Source organism: Paralichthys olivaceus, chromosome 2 (genome assembly GCF_024713975.1).
Source record: "Paralichthys olivaceus isolate ysfri-2021 chromosome 2, ASM2471397v2, whole genome shotgun sequence".
Taxonomy (NCBI): domain Eukaryota; kingdom Metazoa; phylum Chordata; class Actinopteri; order Pleuronectiformes; family Paralichthyidae; genus Paralichthys; species Paralichthys olivaceus.
The window spans coordinates 28,299,628-28,313,077 of record NC_091094.1 but is presented as its reverse complement, the minus strand read 5'-3'; the positions used below and the strand labels follow the sequence as shown (position 1 = coordinate 28,313,077).

General features: G+C 39.4%; 1 protein-coding gene across 1 annotated transcript in view; it reads right to left on the bottom strand.

Annotated features, from left to right (window-relative positions):
* Positions 1-5,820: 5,820 nt before the first annotated feature.
* Positions 5,821-13,450, bottom strand: part of LOC109640020 (receptor-type tyrosine-protein phosphatase gamma-like) — a 350,667-nt gene continuing 343,037 nt past the window's right edge. Inside the window, exon 29 of the mRNA XM_069513834.1 lies at positions 5,821-13,226. Coding sequence (XP_069369935.1) covers positions 13,077-13,226 — 150 coding nt within the window. The 3' untranslated portion in view covers positions 5,821-13,076. The remainder of the gene's footprint in view (positions 13,227-13,450) is intronic.

The following is a 13,450-nucleotide window of genomic DNA, read 5'->3' as shown; positions in this document are numbered from 1 at the left end:
CATCCTTTCTATTGTGATACAAATATATGTCTTGTTTAGTGCAAATCAGACAAAGAGTTCACAAGTAACACATTTCTTCTATTTCTTCAGTTTACCATGTGTTTTTTCTGAAATTCGATTGGATCTGGTGGTCATAACAGTTTGGCCAATGAACTATCAAAATCAGATATTTGAAGATACTGTACCCTATTTACCACAATGTAAATTTTGTAGGAATTGGGTGTACAGCCTTGGGTAGGTAGGGACAAAAGTGATTAACATCTTTTTGTTTTAAACTTTTGACAAATGGGACCATTTCAGTGTCTGACACATAATTTCATGTTTGGGTACTAAATGTGTCTTCTTGTGAAAAATTAAATTACGCGAATGTGTTGCATGCAAGATATGCATTTTTTCATAGTGGAGCCTGGCATTACAGCTTAAAGGGGGAAAAAGCACAAAAATTAGTACACATCAATAAAGGCCATGCTATCTTAAGAAAAACAAAATTACTCTTTAAATTATTGTAGTTATTATGCAATACTCCTTGTATAATAACAAATTAGCTTATAACACAGACATAATCTGAATATAATAACTTCTGGATGACTAAGCATTAATATCTGAGGGGAAAATACCCCAAAACGAGGATGATATGAAACACTGCAAACAATAAGTACAATACAGTGTACAATGTACAGCGGGCCAACTTTCAGCTCTGTTAGGAATAGAGGTGCAGCCATGACACTTTTGCTGACCTGTACACCTAAGTTATATAGAGAGAATCCCTGACTCTGAACTCCCTCTTCTTGGATTGTAGACATTTAGCTTCTACTGGATACTAAGACAGAGGATGTGAGCTGAACAGAGATGTCAGGTGTTCTCATAGATGTTGTATGTCATCAAATTAAGCCAACATTTAAAAATATCTAAGTATTTACAGTCAGTGTATTTACAAGTGTCGGATGTAGGTCTAATTTGACTGTGGACGTCCATGGCAATGACTCTGGTTTGTGCCATAATGTAACATTACCCAATGTAACTAATAATAATCAATAAATGAAATATAACTGTGCAATAAATAATGTTTCTTGCTGAGAGTGACACCAGATCATACTTAGGCAGGATGTGTTTACATAACTTTATGTGTTGCTAACGTTTATGCTAACGTTACCTTTGTACATTCAGCAGCCTCAGACTTCAACAGTAATAATGTTCATAGAACTGTCAATTTGAAACAATTTAATTAATAAAGACTTTCCCATTGACCAATAGTGTTCATAGACCAGAGTTTTGTTTAAATTGTACTTAGTATTGAAAGATTAATGGTGTAAGGTACTTCTTTAAAAGACGTCCACCGCGAAATAGCGAGAAATAGCGGGCTGTGCGCTAAAGGGACGGGGACGCGCCTTCAGGTATCCCAGCATTCTTCACGCAGCGAAAGCGCTTCAGTAGGGAATGCGCGTCACCGCACGCGTCGCTCACGTTGGCATTATATTGGGTCGTGCTGTCAGCTATCAAAGCATGCACGCGACCCAATATAATGCCAACGTGAGCGACGCGGCTCTCCGCAGCAGCATTAACTCATGCATCATAATTTATAATTTATTGTTGATCTTAACTGCACTGATCTCCAAACGGTGAATGTGTGAAACACAATTTCGTTTTTATGTCACGCATAAGAATGACAAATAAAATCTTTATTTTATTTGTTTATATATTAGGTGTCGGTAAATACATCCTCCTGTGAATATAATTATTCCGGCTCTCTCCATTCGCCTCGCTGCTCTGATTCGATGCAGAAGATGTCAGTGATCTTTCAGGGTGCACTGTTGTTCACCCAAAACAAACTTATTTCTCCGTTGCCTGAGTGTATTTCCTTTATAGCGTGTTTCAGCAGCGAAGCCGGAACAAAAGCAAATTAAAATAATCAAACAAACAAACAAAAAAGTAGCCTATGGTGATTAACGTGACGTCTGCGGAAGCTACAGCGATAGTAGCATCCTTAGTAACCACCATAGCAACGTTGAAAAAAAAACAAAAAACTTTACAGGTTAATAACTAACAAACTAAAGCTTGTATACATTCCCCGAAGAAAGATTATAAAAATAAAAAGTACATTTTTCGCTTTTAACAATGTATTATAATGTCGAAACTATTTCAAAATGTTTATTTTCCTCTGTGAATAAAACGCACGTTACTTCAGGCTTTGCGCAGGCGCACTTGGTCGCTCGTGTTGATGGATATTCGTAAGATTATGCACGAAAATCTGTGCATAACTTTTCGTATGTTTTCATACGAACTGTGGGTGAGATCAGCCTGGGGTGTGTGGGGGTCTCTCCTTCATCGTTTACCATCCTCTCCATTGCTGTCTGAGTTGGCGGACCCTGTTATCCGTCCGGATGGCAAGCGCGATGAGGGAGTCTAGATCAGGGGGTAAATCCAAGGGAACAAGAAGGTCTTGAATAGGGGCTGCTAGCCCTTTCAGGAACACATTGTACAGGGCTGTAGATTTCCACCCACTCTCCACAGCCAAGGTGCGGAAGTGGATGGCGTAGTCACAGAAGGAGTCGCTGCCTTCCTTCAGTCCGCTCAGCTCCTGAGCCTTTTCCCGGTCGAGCAGGCCCTGAATTTGAGACGAGAGGTGACCCATCTGAGAAGGCATGGCCATCTGAAACTCCTCCTGACGGGAAAGATGGGCCTCTTGGGCATTCAGGGCCACAGTTATCTGATGTACCTCTGCTGAGCCCATACTGGCCAGAGTGTTCTATCAGGCCTGGACTAGAAGGAGGACTCAGATGCAGAGGTTTGACTGTTAATTCAAGCTTTATTGTGAACCCTCTTTGACCCCTCAGACAGAGTGACCCAAAATAAAACAGGCTATGAAATGAAGCAGATCAAATGAAGAATTAGGCAGGAAGAGAATTCTTTAAATAATAAAGACCTGTCACTCCGTAACGGAGGGAAAAACAAAACAACAAGAAAAAAGAGAAATGTATGAAACAGAAAATCACTCCACTTGGAGGAAAACAGAAAAAAGGGCTAAGAACTACAAACTCAACACACCCCCTAATTAGGAAAACAAAACTCGGTTCAAAAAAAGACCAAACAAAAACGTACTCCTAAAAAACGGAGGCTCTACTACTCACTACGAACTTAACTAGACCAAAAAATCACTCCTAGGCTGAGAGACAACATGAACTGTGGCGTCTGGCTGGGATGCATGGACGAAACAGTACACTCAGGCACAAGACAAAGGGAGACGCAGACTATAATACACATGAAGGTAATGCAACAGGTGGACATGATTAGAAAATCAGAGCGGTGACACATGAGGGAGGGCAAGTGACCTCAAACGAAAGGAGAGTTAATTTTCTAAATAAAACAGGAAGTCACGAGACAAAAACCCAAGACAAACCTCACCGTGGTGTTACATTATCTTAATATCATTAATGGAGGGTGTGAAGCTGGAAATTGGAGATGTGGATACAAAGAGACCTGGCTTCCACAGGATCCACCATAAACAGCAATGCCAAATTCTTTTTACACTCATTTTTTGGCACCTCTCCAGCTACCAGTCCACCTCTCATCCTTTGGTCCATGCTGGACTTGAAATGGCCACCCTCTGGTTCCCAAGCTAGGTCTCTATGGACTAGGCTGCTGCTGCCCAACAGCTGAAGAACCAGCAGCCCTTAAATCTGTTACATTTCTTTCTAATGTAACTCCAAAGACGTTGCTTCTTCTTCTTCTTCTCCTCATCCAGCCCTTTCTTTTGCTCTTCCACTTGTTTCTTGTACTCAAGGAGTTCCTTTTCCTCCTCCTCCATTCGTTTCCTCTCCTCATCAAGCGCTCTCTTTTGCTCGTTGAGTTTTTTCTTGTTCTCGTTGAATTCCTTCTCCTCCTCCTCCACTTGTTTCCTTTCCTCATCAAGCTCTTTCTCTTGCTCGTTGAGTTGTTTCTTGTTCTCATCGAATTCCTTCTCCTCCTCCTCCACTTGTTTCCTCTCCTCATCAAGCTCTTTCTTTTGCTCTTTGAGTTGTTTCTTGTTCTCATCAAATTTCTTCTCCTCCTCCTCCACTTGTTTCCTTTCCTCATTGAGTTGTTTTTTTTGCTCATTGAGTTGTTTTTGGTTCTCATCAAGTTCTTTCCACTCTTCCTCCATTAGTTTCCTCTGCTCATCAATCTCTTTCTTTTGCTCATTGAGTTTTTTCTTGTTCTCCTGCAGTTCCTTCTCTTCCTCTTCCATTCCCCTCCTTTTCTCTTCCAGTTGTTTCTTTTCATCATTGAGTTGAGAGAGATTTTCCTCCTCATACTTCTGCAACTCACTTGTGGCCTGCGTGAGCCTCTCGGACAGACCCTCCTCCTTGGTCTCCAGGATTGAGACCTCTATCCCATTTCTTGAGATGGTGTCATTCACATTTTTAGAGCTGTTAATCCTCATAGCCTTTAGCTGATTGTTTTTCTTTCTTTCCGTCTTTCCTTTCCCCTTGGTGGCGATCGTGTCATCAGAACGGGACTGCTTCTCACTGGTCAACAGAAACTGTTCAGGACCATTTATCCTATCAGCCTTCTCACGATTGATCTTCTGTCTCTCTTTCTTTGCTTTCCACTTGTTGGTGATTGTGCCATCAGGTGGAGCTTGTAGTTCATCACAAGGTGGAGGGCCCTTATGGTCCTTTTTGGCTTTAAATCTCGGGCGTTTTGGCATGATCTCTTTTGTAAATTGCAGCAGAGTGATATTTCACAATACGTCTGAATGAACCAGGTCTGTCTAATGCACAGGTAATGCACAGAGTGACTGAATGCATAACAAATGGCTCTTTATTACGTGGACCTCCTTTGAAGTACCAATTGGTACCAACGATCTTCCTAAATAGTCATACCTTTAATCCCTTTATGACCATGAACTGATCTTCCAAGATTTTTAATAAAAGATTCTCAAGATTCAATTCTGCATTAAGCAACTTTTGTCAATATTTTTACTATTAAGTGAAAGATGTAAGGGGTTGTGGGACCATGTAATGCTTATCAGTTCAATGTTCTATATGACAAAGTTAAATTTGGAAAATGTTATTATATTTATTCATTAAAAATTTTCTTTCAGTTATTCCCTTTAACCTCCTTGTGTCCTCGTGTTTTGTGGAACAAACCGGGAGATATCTGCTCAAAGTGGTTTTTATTAATATTGAATATATCACATGTCCGAATTGGACTGAAATTAGCACTGCAATTTACAATATACATGTGATGTGTGAAGCAGTTAAGGTAAGTTTGTGAGATGTGTTCTACATACAGACAGACATAACTAAAACGTAATTAAATTTGTAGGTGGATGGATGATTTTCAGTGAAACTTACTTATATCTGAACATTTTCAGATACAATGGTGGCATTTCATAGTTATACTGAAAGAGTGTTAGTATAATTATGATTTTAGATTGGAACACGCAGGTTATTGGGAAAGTGGCTTCACAAGAAACATTAGAGTCTCAACAAATATATAGCACAAACTATTTCAGAAAATTACATCAGAACTCATATTTTATTTTATGTACAGCAATACCATTTACATATTAAATAACACTTTCATAGAATGCTTTGATATAGCTTTCAATAAAACAAATAGGGAAAAAGAACTCCATCTTTTTTGTTTCTATTTTCATGTTTAAAAAGAGGAAGGAACATCCACCTTTCCAAAATGGGCAATAAGGAGGAAATTATCTAGAAACAGAGAGGTGACAGCACAATCGTAGCTTCTAAAGGAGGAAAACCAGAAGAAATCAAAAGAAAGGTGGATAGCATCTGTCAGGCCTGGACTAGAAGGAGGACTCAGATGCAGAGGTTTGACTGTTAATTCAAGCTTTATTGTGAACCCTCTCTGACCCCTCTGACAGAGTGACCCAAAATAACAGGCTATGAAATGAAGCAGATCAAATGAAGAATTAGGCAGTAAGATAATTCTTTCAATAATAAAGACCCGTCACTCCGTGACGGAGGGAAAAACAAAACAACAAGAAAAAAGAGAAATGTATGAAACAGAAAATCACTCCACTTGGAGGAAAACAGAAAAAAGGGCTAAGAACTACAAACTCAACACACCCCCTAATTAGGAAAACAAAACTCGGTTCAAAAAAAGACCAGACGAAAACGTACTCCTAAAAAACTGAGGCTCTACTACTCACTACGAACTTAACTAGACCAAAAAATCACTCCTAGGCTGAGAGACAACGTGAACTGTGGCGACTGGCTGGGGTGCATGGACGAAACAGTACACTCAGGCACAAGACAAAGGGAGACGCAGACTATAATACACATGAAGGTAATGCAACAGGTGGACATGATTAGAAAATCAGAGCGGTGACACATGAGGGAGGGCAAGTGACCTCAAACGAAAGGAGAGTTAATTTTCTAAATAAAACAGGAAGTCACGAGACAAAAACCCAAGACAAACCTCACCGTGGTGTTACATTATCTTAATATCATTAATGGAGGGTGTGAAGCTGGAAAGTGGAGATGTGGATACAAAGAGACCTGGCTTCCACAGGATCCACCATAAACAGCAATGCCAAATTCTTTTTACACTCATTTTTTGGCACCTCTCCAGCTACCAGTCCACCTCTCATCCTTTGGTCCATGCTGGACTTGAACTGGCCACCCTCTTGTTCCCAAGCTAGGTCTCTATGGACTAGGCTGCTGCTGCCCAACAGCTGAAGAACCAGCAGCCCTTAAATCTGTTACATTTCTTTCTAATGTAACTCCAAAGACTTTGCTTCTTCTTCTTCTTCTTCTCCTCATCCAGCCATTTCTTTTGCTCTTCCACTTGTTTCTTGTACTCAAGGAGTTCCTTTTCCTCCTCCTCCATTCGTTTCCTCTCCTCATCAAGCTCTTTCTCTTGCTCGTTGAGTTGTTTCTTGTTCTCATCAAATTTCTTCTCCTCCTCCTCCACTTGTTTCCTTTCCTCATCAAGTTGGTTTTTTTGCTCATTGAGTTGTTTCTTGTTCTCATCAAGTTCTTTCCACTCTTCCTCCATTAGTTTCCTCTGCTCATCAAGCTCTTTCTTTTGCTCATTGAGTTGTTTCTTGTTCTCCTGCAGTTCCTTCTCTTCCTCTTCCATTCCCCTCCTTTTCTCTTCCAGTTGTTTCTTTTCATCATTGAGTTGAGAGAGATTTTCCTCCTCATACTTCTGCAACTCACTTGTGGCCTGCGTGAGCCTCTCGGACAGACCCTCCTCCTTGGTCTCCAGGATGGAGACCTCTATCCCATTTTTTGAGATGGTGTCATTCACATTTTTAGAGCTGTTAATCCTCATAGCCTTGAGCTGATTGTTTTTCTTTCTTTCCGTCTTTCCTTTTCCCTTGGTGGCGATCGTGTCATCAGAACGGGACTGCTTCTCACTGGTCAACAGAAACTGTTCAGGACCATTTATCCTATCAGCCTTCTCACGATTGATCTTCTGTCTCTCTTTCTTTGCTTTCCACTTGTTGGTGATTGTGCCATCAGGTGGAGCTTGTAGTTCATCACAACGTGGAAGGCCCTTATGGTCCTTTATGGCTTTAAATCTCGGGCGTTTTGGCATGATCTCTTTTGTAAATTGCAGCAGAGTGATATTTCACAATACGTCTGAATGAACCAGGTCTGTCTAATGCACAGGTAATGCACAGAGTGACTGAATGCATAACAAATGGCTCTTTATTACGTGGACCTCCTTTGAAGTACCAATTGGTACCAACGATCTTCCTAAATAGTCATACCTTTAATCCCTTTATGACCATGAACTGATCTTCCAAGATTTTTAATAAAAGATTCTCAAGATTCAATTCTGCACTAAGCAGCTTTTGTCAATATTTTTACTATTAAGTGAAAGATGTAAGGGGTTGTGGGACCATGTAATGCTTATCAGTTCAATGTTCTATATGACAAAGTAAAATTTGGAAAATGTTATTATATTTATTCATTAAAAATTTTCTTTCAGTTATTCCCTTTAACCTCCTTGTGTCCTCGTGTTTTGTGGAACAAACCGGGAGATATCTGCTCAAAGTGGTTTTTATTAATATTGAATATATCACATGTCCGAATTGGACTGAAATTAGCACTGCAATTTACAATATACATGTGATGTGTGAAGCAGTTAAGGTAAGTTTGTGAGATGTGTTCTACATACAGACAGACATAACTAAAACGTAATTAAATTTGTAGGTGGATGGATGATTTTCAGTGAAACTTATATCTGAACATTTTCAGATACAATGGTGGCATTTCATAGTTATACTGAAAGAGTGTTAGTATAATTATGATTTTAGATTGGAACACGCAGGTTATTGGGAAAGTGGCTTCACAAGAAACATTAGAGTCTCAACAAATATATAGCACAAACTATTTCAGAAAATTACATCAAAACTCATATTTTATTTTATGTATAGCAATACCATTTACATATTAAATAACACTTTCATAGAATGCTTTGATATAGCTTTCAATAAAACAAATAGGGAAAAAGAAATCCATCTTTTTTGTTTCTATTTTCATGTTTAAAAAGAGGAAGGAACATCCACCTTTCCAAAATGGGTCAATAAGGAGGAAATTATCTAGAAACAAGAGAGGTGACAGCACAATCGTAGCTTCTAAAGGAGGAAAACCAGAAGAAATCAAAAGAAAGGTGGATAGCATCTTAATATCACAATCACTGCCTCGACATTAATGGAGTGTGTGAAGCTGGAAACTGGAATCTGATGACATGGATACAAAGAGACCTGGCTTCCACAGGATCCACCATAAACAGCAATGCCATAAGTGAGTTCACATGAAAGAGAATAGATTGTAGTGTGTGATAATAGATCAGACATGTCAGATGGGAAATCTTGTGAGTTTTGTGGCACAAAACTCAACAAATAGCAAAAGAAATATGTTTAGGTTACAAATCAGTCAAGAGAAATAATGAAAAAGTGGATGATACCATTTGAAACACTCCTCTGACACAGTTCGCAAATACAGTTTCAAGAGAAGTTCTGTGTTACAGAGGCAACAAAATATATGTACATTTTCAATGACAGTACAGCTGCATGTGCACTTCAAGGCAACACAAAACATTTTTCATTCAGAATGATCACAATGATCAAGAAATGCATGAAACCGAGGACAGAAACATGGCAGTGGCAATCTGAAGGGCCTGGCCACACCAGCATATTAAGCATTTCAGAAAGCACTTTATTTCACTCAACAGTACATTCTATATATGAATCCACACCATGAAGCTACAGCAAACTGTCAGCACTGATAATAATTGGGAGATACAGAGAGGTAAAAATGGAGGATGCTATCACATTGATTGCATTACTCCACCCAAAATGAATGTCACTCATGCTCTGTAGAGAGATGTAGCATAGTCTGCAGGTATGGATAGAATTGGCAATTTTACCTAAATATTAGCAACTGGTAGCAAACCAGCATCATCAGCTAGTTAACGTCTTAATTGAATGCTAGTTTAGTTCATTTTCATATATCTTTTAATATCTACAAACTAATTTTGCTTTGCCTCTTTCTGGTGTGACCAGGCACTTATGAGAAGTGTATAATTCATAACAAATGAAAAAAAATGTCCAGAAACAAATATGATCTGTGGATTTGTCCCTCTAGGTTGGACAGTTTCTACTGTTTGCCCCATTGGGGAGATAATACTGCATGATAAAAAGAAATCGAAATAGTTTGTCTTTAATGCTCCTCTACCTACTCAGATTATCCATTGATTCTTCTCTGTTTCCCAAATGATAATGACAACAATAACTGCAATGACTTCAATGCCAATGTTAAAAAAATTAGGTTAAAGTGAAGTGAAAGGGTGACGTGTCTGTCCGTGCATCTGTTTTTGTGTGTGTGTGTGTGTTTGAGTGTGTGTGTGTGTGTGTGTGTGTTTGTGTGTGTGCGTGGGTTGGTTGGCTGATGGGGGTTGGGCAGTCATAAGAGAGATGTTGGCAAAAGAGAGAGAAAAGCTCCTCCAAGATCTTTTGCTCCACGGGAAGGATTCAAGTCTTTGGTTAAAGTTTCTAAAAAATGGAAATACATCTGTCCCCCATTTCTCTTGCCATTACCCACTGTTTTGTGCTGTGTGGAAAAAAGTCAGGAAAATACTTTCACAATTTCACACCATCGAAAACAGAGCTACAGAATATCATCTAAATCTGTGGTAGAGTTTGAACATACTGAAGAAAAAAACAAGTAGGAATTAAGGAATTACATAATGGTTGTGTGTGTGAGGGGTTACTGCAGCTAAAGCAGGAAACATCTGACACTCTGCTTTTTGCTTGTAGGCCACAAAAATACATCTCTCCGGAGAAAAATGAGTGGAGAATGGACAATATGTACACAAGGCCTTGGGAGGGTAGAACAAATAGTCACCACTGACAGCGAGCATGGCTCTCGGACCTGTTCTGTCTTTTACCAAATGCACTTAGAACATGCAGTTTTTGCTCGTCCAGTTTGCAACATATTATATTTGATCTCTTCAGGCCTGTTTACAGCTGCTGTTAAATCACATCCTGGATTTAGAGGATAGGATAAAGGATAGAGGATAAGATGGGTGTTATTCTATAAATGTTTTATTGGCAAAAATCCACTTGGTTGACCTGTTTTAGGAAATTACTATTTAGAACTACAAAAACTAGTGGGCTTAGAGTGCTTAATTTCTTTCACACCTAAGGTGGCAGAAGACTTGATCCTACCCTGCTTCTGATGGGCTCAGGGCCTGCTGACACATACAAGAATGTATTTGAGGCAAATCTTTGCATCCTGTTCACTTCCAAGCTGTGCAAGCTAGGAGGCGAAAATCGCCAACTCTGGTGAGGCATGGTCTCAACTTTGAGCCGCATATGTGAGGCTGCGCCATTACCCTAATATCTGTACCCTAATCCTAACCATCATCACTCCTTATCCCAAACTTGACCAACCCAACCAACAAAGGCATGGGTAAACTAGATAACCAATCAGAAGCAGGGCAGGTCTGAGATTGTTCTCCTCCATCTCAGACAGGCTGATAGCCATAGGCAAGAAAGTAAAATCATAAAGAAGTGAAGGACAGACTAACACCTTCTGATGGAATTTGTTGACAGAAACAAAAATACAAAACACTTCCAGATTGACAGAGTGGATGGGTTGGGTAATGATTATTTTTCTTATCAAATGCATTTTCAGGTGCTTGTCATATTATTCCAGTAACATAAAACCAAAATATGTTGAAAGCAAAGACAACTTTTTTGTTTCAGCACATTTTGGGCATTACGTACTCCATGCTACAATAAATGCATCCTGGTCTTAGACACATCTCTCATTCGCCATATTGTAGAGCACTTTGAGATCACACCATGATATATGCAATGAAAAAACTCAACTGCAAACTAAAAACTGCAGCTCATCTTACCCAAGCCTACATAGGTGGCAGACTGAGGGAGAATGAATCATCTTTAAATGATTCATCAGAAAAAAAAGCATCACAATGTATGTATGTGAATAATAAGTGTCTTATAAAAGCATCAGCTTCAGGTCTCCAAATTAGTACTTAATGGAAATCCTATAGGGAAATATTTCTTGTCAGATTCTCGTCAAAAATGTGGTACATATCATGTTGTGAACTCAAATCTGTTTTTTTCAGCTTTTTTATGTTTAAGACAACGTAAGCACAATTGAAATGAATATGTTGAAAAAAACTGATTGTGAAGAGTAAAATCTAGACTAACACCGAGAAGCCAAAAACTGTTTTAAACCCTGTTTCATTTCTAGAACATAAGCTATTTGTTGCATAGAGGTTGTTGTTGAGTCTGTTGTTCCCCGGGAGATCATACTTACTCAACCCTATACAATGACACACACACATACAGTCGCATGTGGGTAAATGATGGCTCCACATAAATGTTCTTTTGTTTTTTAATATGTGACTTAATTGTCAAAATGAATCAATGACTAGAACAAAAAAAACCTTTCAAAACGTGATTTTCAAAAAGATGGCAAAATGGCAAGAGGTTGCATCATCAGATGTTTTGAATAAAAAATCTCTACTTGTGGCATCTGTATGCGTGTTTGTGTGTGTGAGATCAAATGATGTAACAGCATACAAGAACGTAGAGGATTGAGGGTGTCTGCTTCCAGATTGCTGTCAGTCAGCTGTGAGCACTGGAGTGGTAAATTATCGGATGTAGTGGAAATCAACTGGCCTGCGGCAGGGGACCACAAAGAACATGTACAAAAATCACAAAGTTATTATGATAAGGATATATTTATATATGTATACATACAGTATTCCCATATATTAAAAAGCATATTATGAATTATACAAAGAAATAATAAAAGTTCACAGTAGCAGTTGTTACACCACCTCAGGTACTCTAACATGAATGTGACTTGCTAACAGGAGAGAGTGGCAACAAAATAAAAATGGAGGGGTAATTACTTTCAGAAAACAAGCACTAATTGTCTGTGACAAGCCTCCAAGATCTTGGTTCTTGTGATAGATGAGTGGTAATATGATATTAGAGATGAGCAGGGATGAGGAGGTTATACTGAGCTGAAGCTGACCAGCATTTTGTTACTGAGGCTGAGAGTTTGTAACTTCCTCCATCCGCTGCTTTAAATGAACTGGTAGGTGGCAGGCAGAACAATGTCCTTCACAGAAGCAGTTGGTTGAATAAGGGCCAAAGTCATGGAATGTCAAAAAAGAAAATTAAAAAAATCAGAGCTCAAGTGAGGAAAAGCCAAGTGAGTCAGCTTTAGTATAGGCAGTAACACTGACATTATATAGTGCAAACAAGAAAAGACAGAAAAGTGTTTCTCGTTGCCTACCAACGCCGCTGTGAAACTCAAAAACGCAGGTGCAAACCCTTCAGTAGGAGAACATTAAGACATAAAATGGCGAAAAAAATAAATATCAAAAACTTTTTATCAGTGTAAAAAAGTAATCAGGTTATTTGTTTTAACCAAGAGTCTGGCAAAAAAGGCCTCAAAAAGTCTTGTCCTCAATAGTTCCTCGACGTTTTACAAAGTTAAGTGCCGGCTTTGTAGGTTCAGGGACCTCGCACAGGACGCGCTCAGCCCTGGGCCTCTGAGGGACCTCCCTCACACCAATGACTCCATGCTCTCTGCCTGGTCGGACTGGTCGGACATGGACACCATGGTCCCGGTTATGTCCCTGGCCAGAGGACCCAAAGTGTTCTCTGTGGTGCTGATGAGGCTGAGCAGAGCTTTGTATAGGTACTGGTACTGGTCCTGTGGACCAATCAGAGACAGGTAGAGAGAAAAGGTGAGAACAAAATAATGCTTTTCTTCTTGAGCCAAATCCTACAGTTGTACTGTCGCTAGATTATAGTTATACTGAGGCCATGTGTTATTTCCACCAGAATTGATAATCAGCCATAACGTCTTTGTTCTGTTTGTACTGGTCTGAACTCGTCAAACAAATAGACCCATGCATGTGTGATTTACTTAAGCTC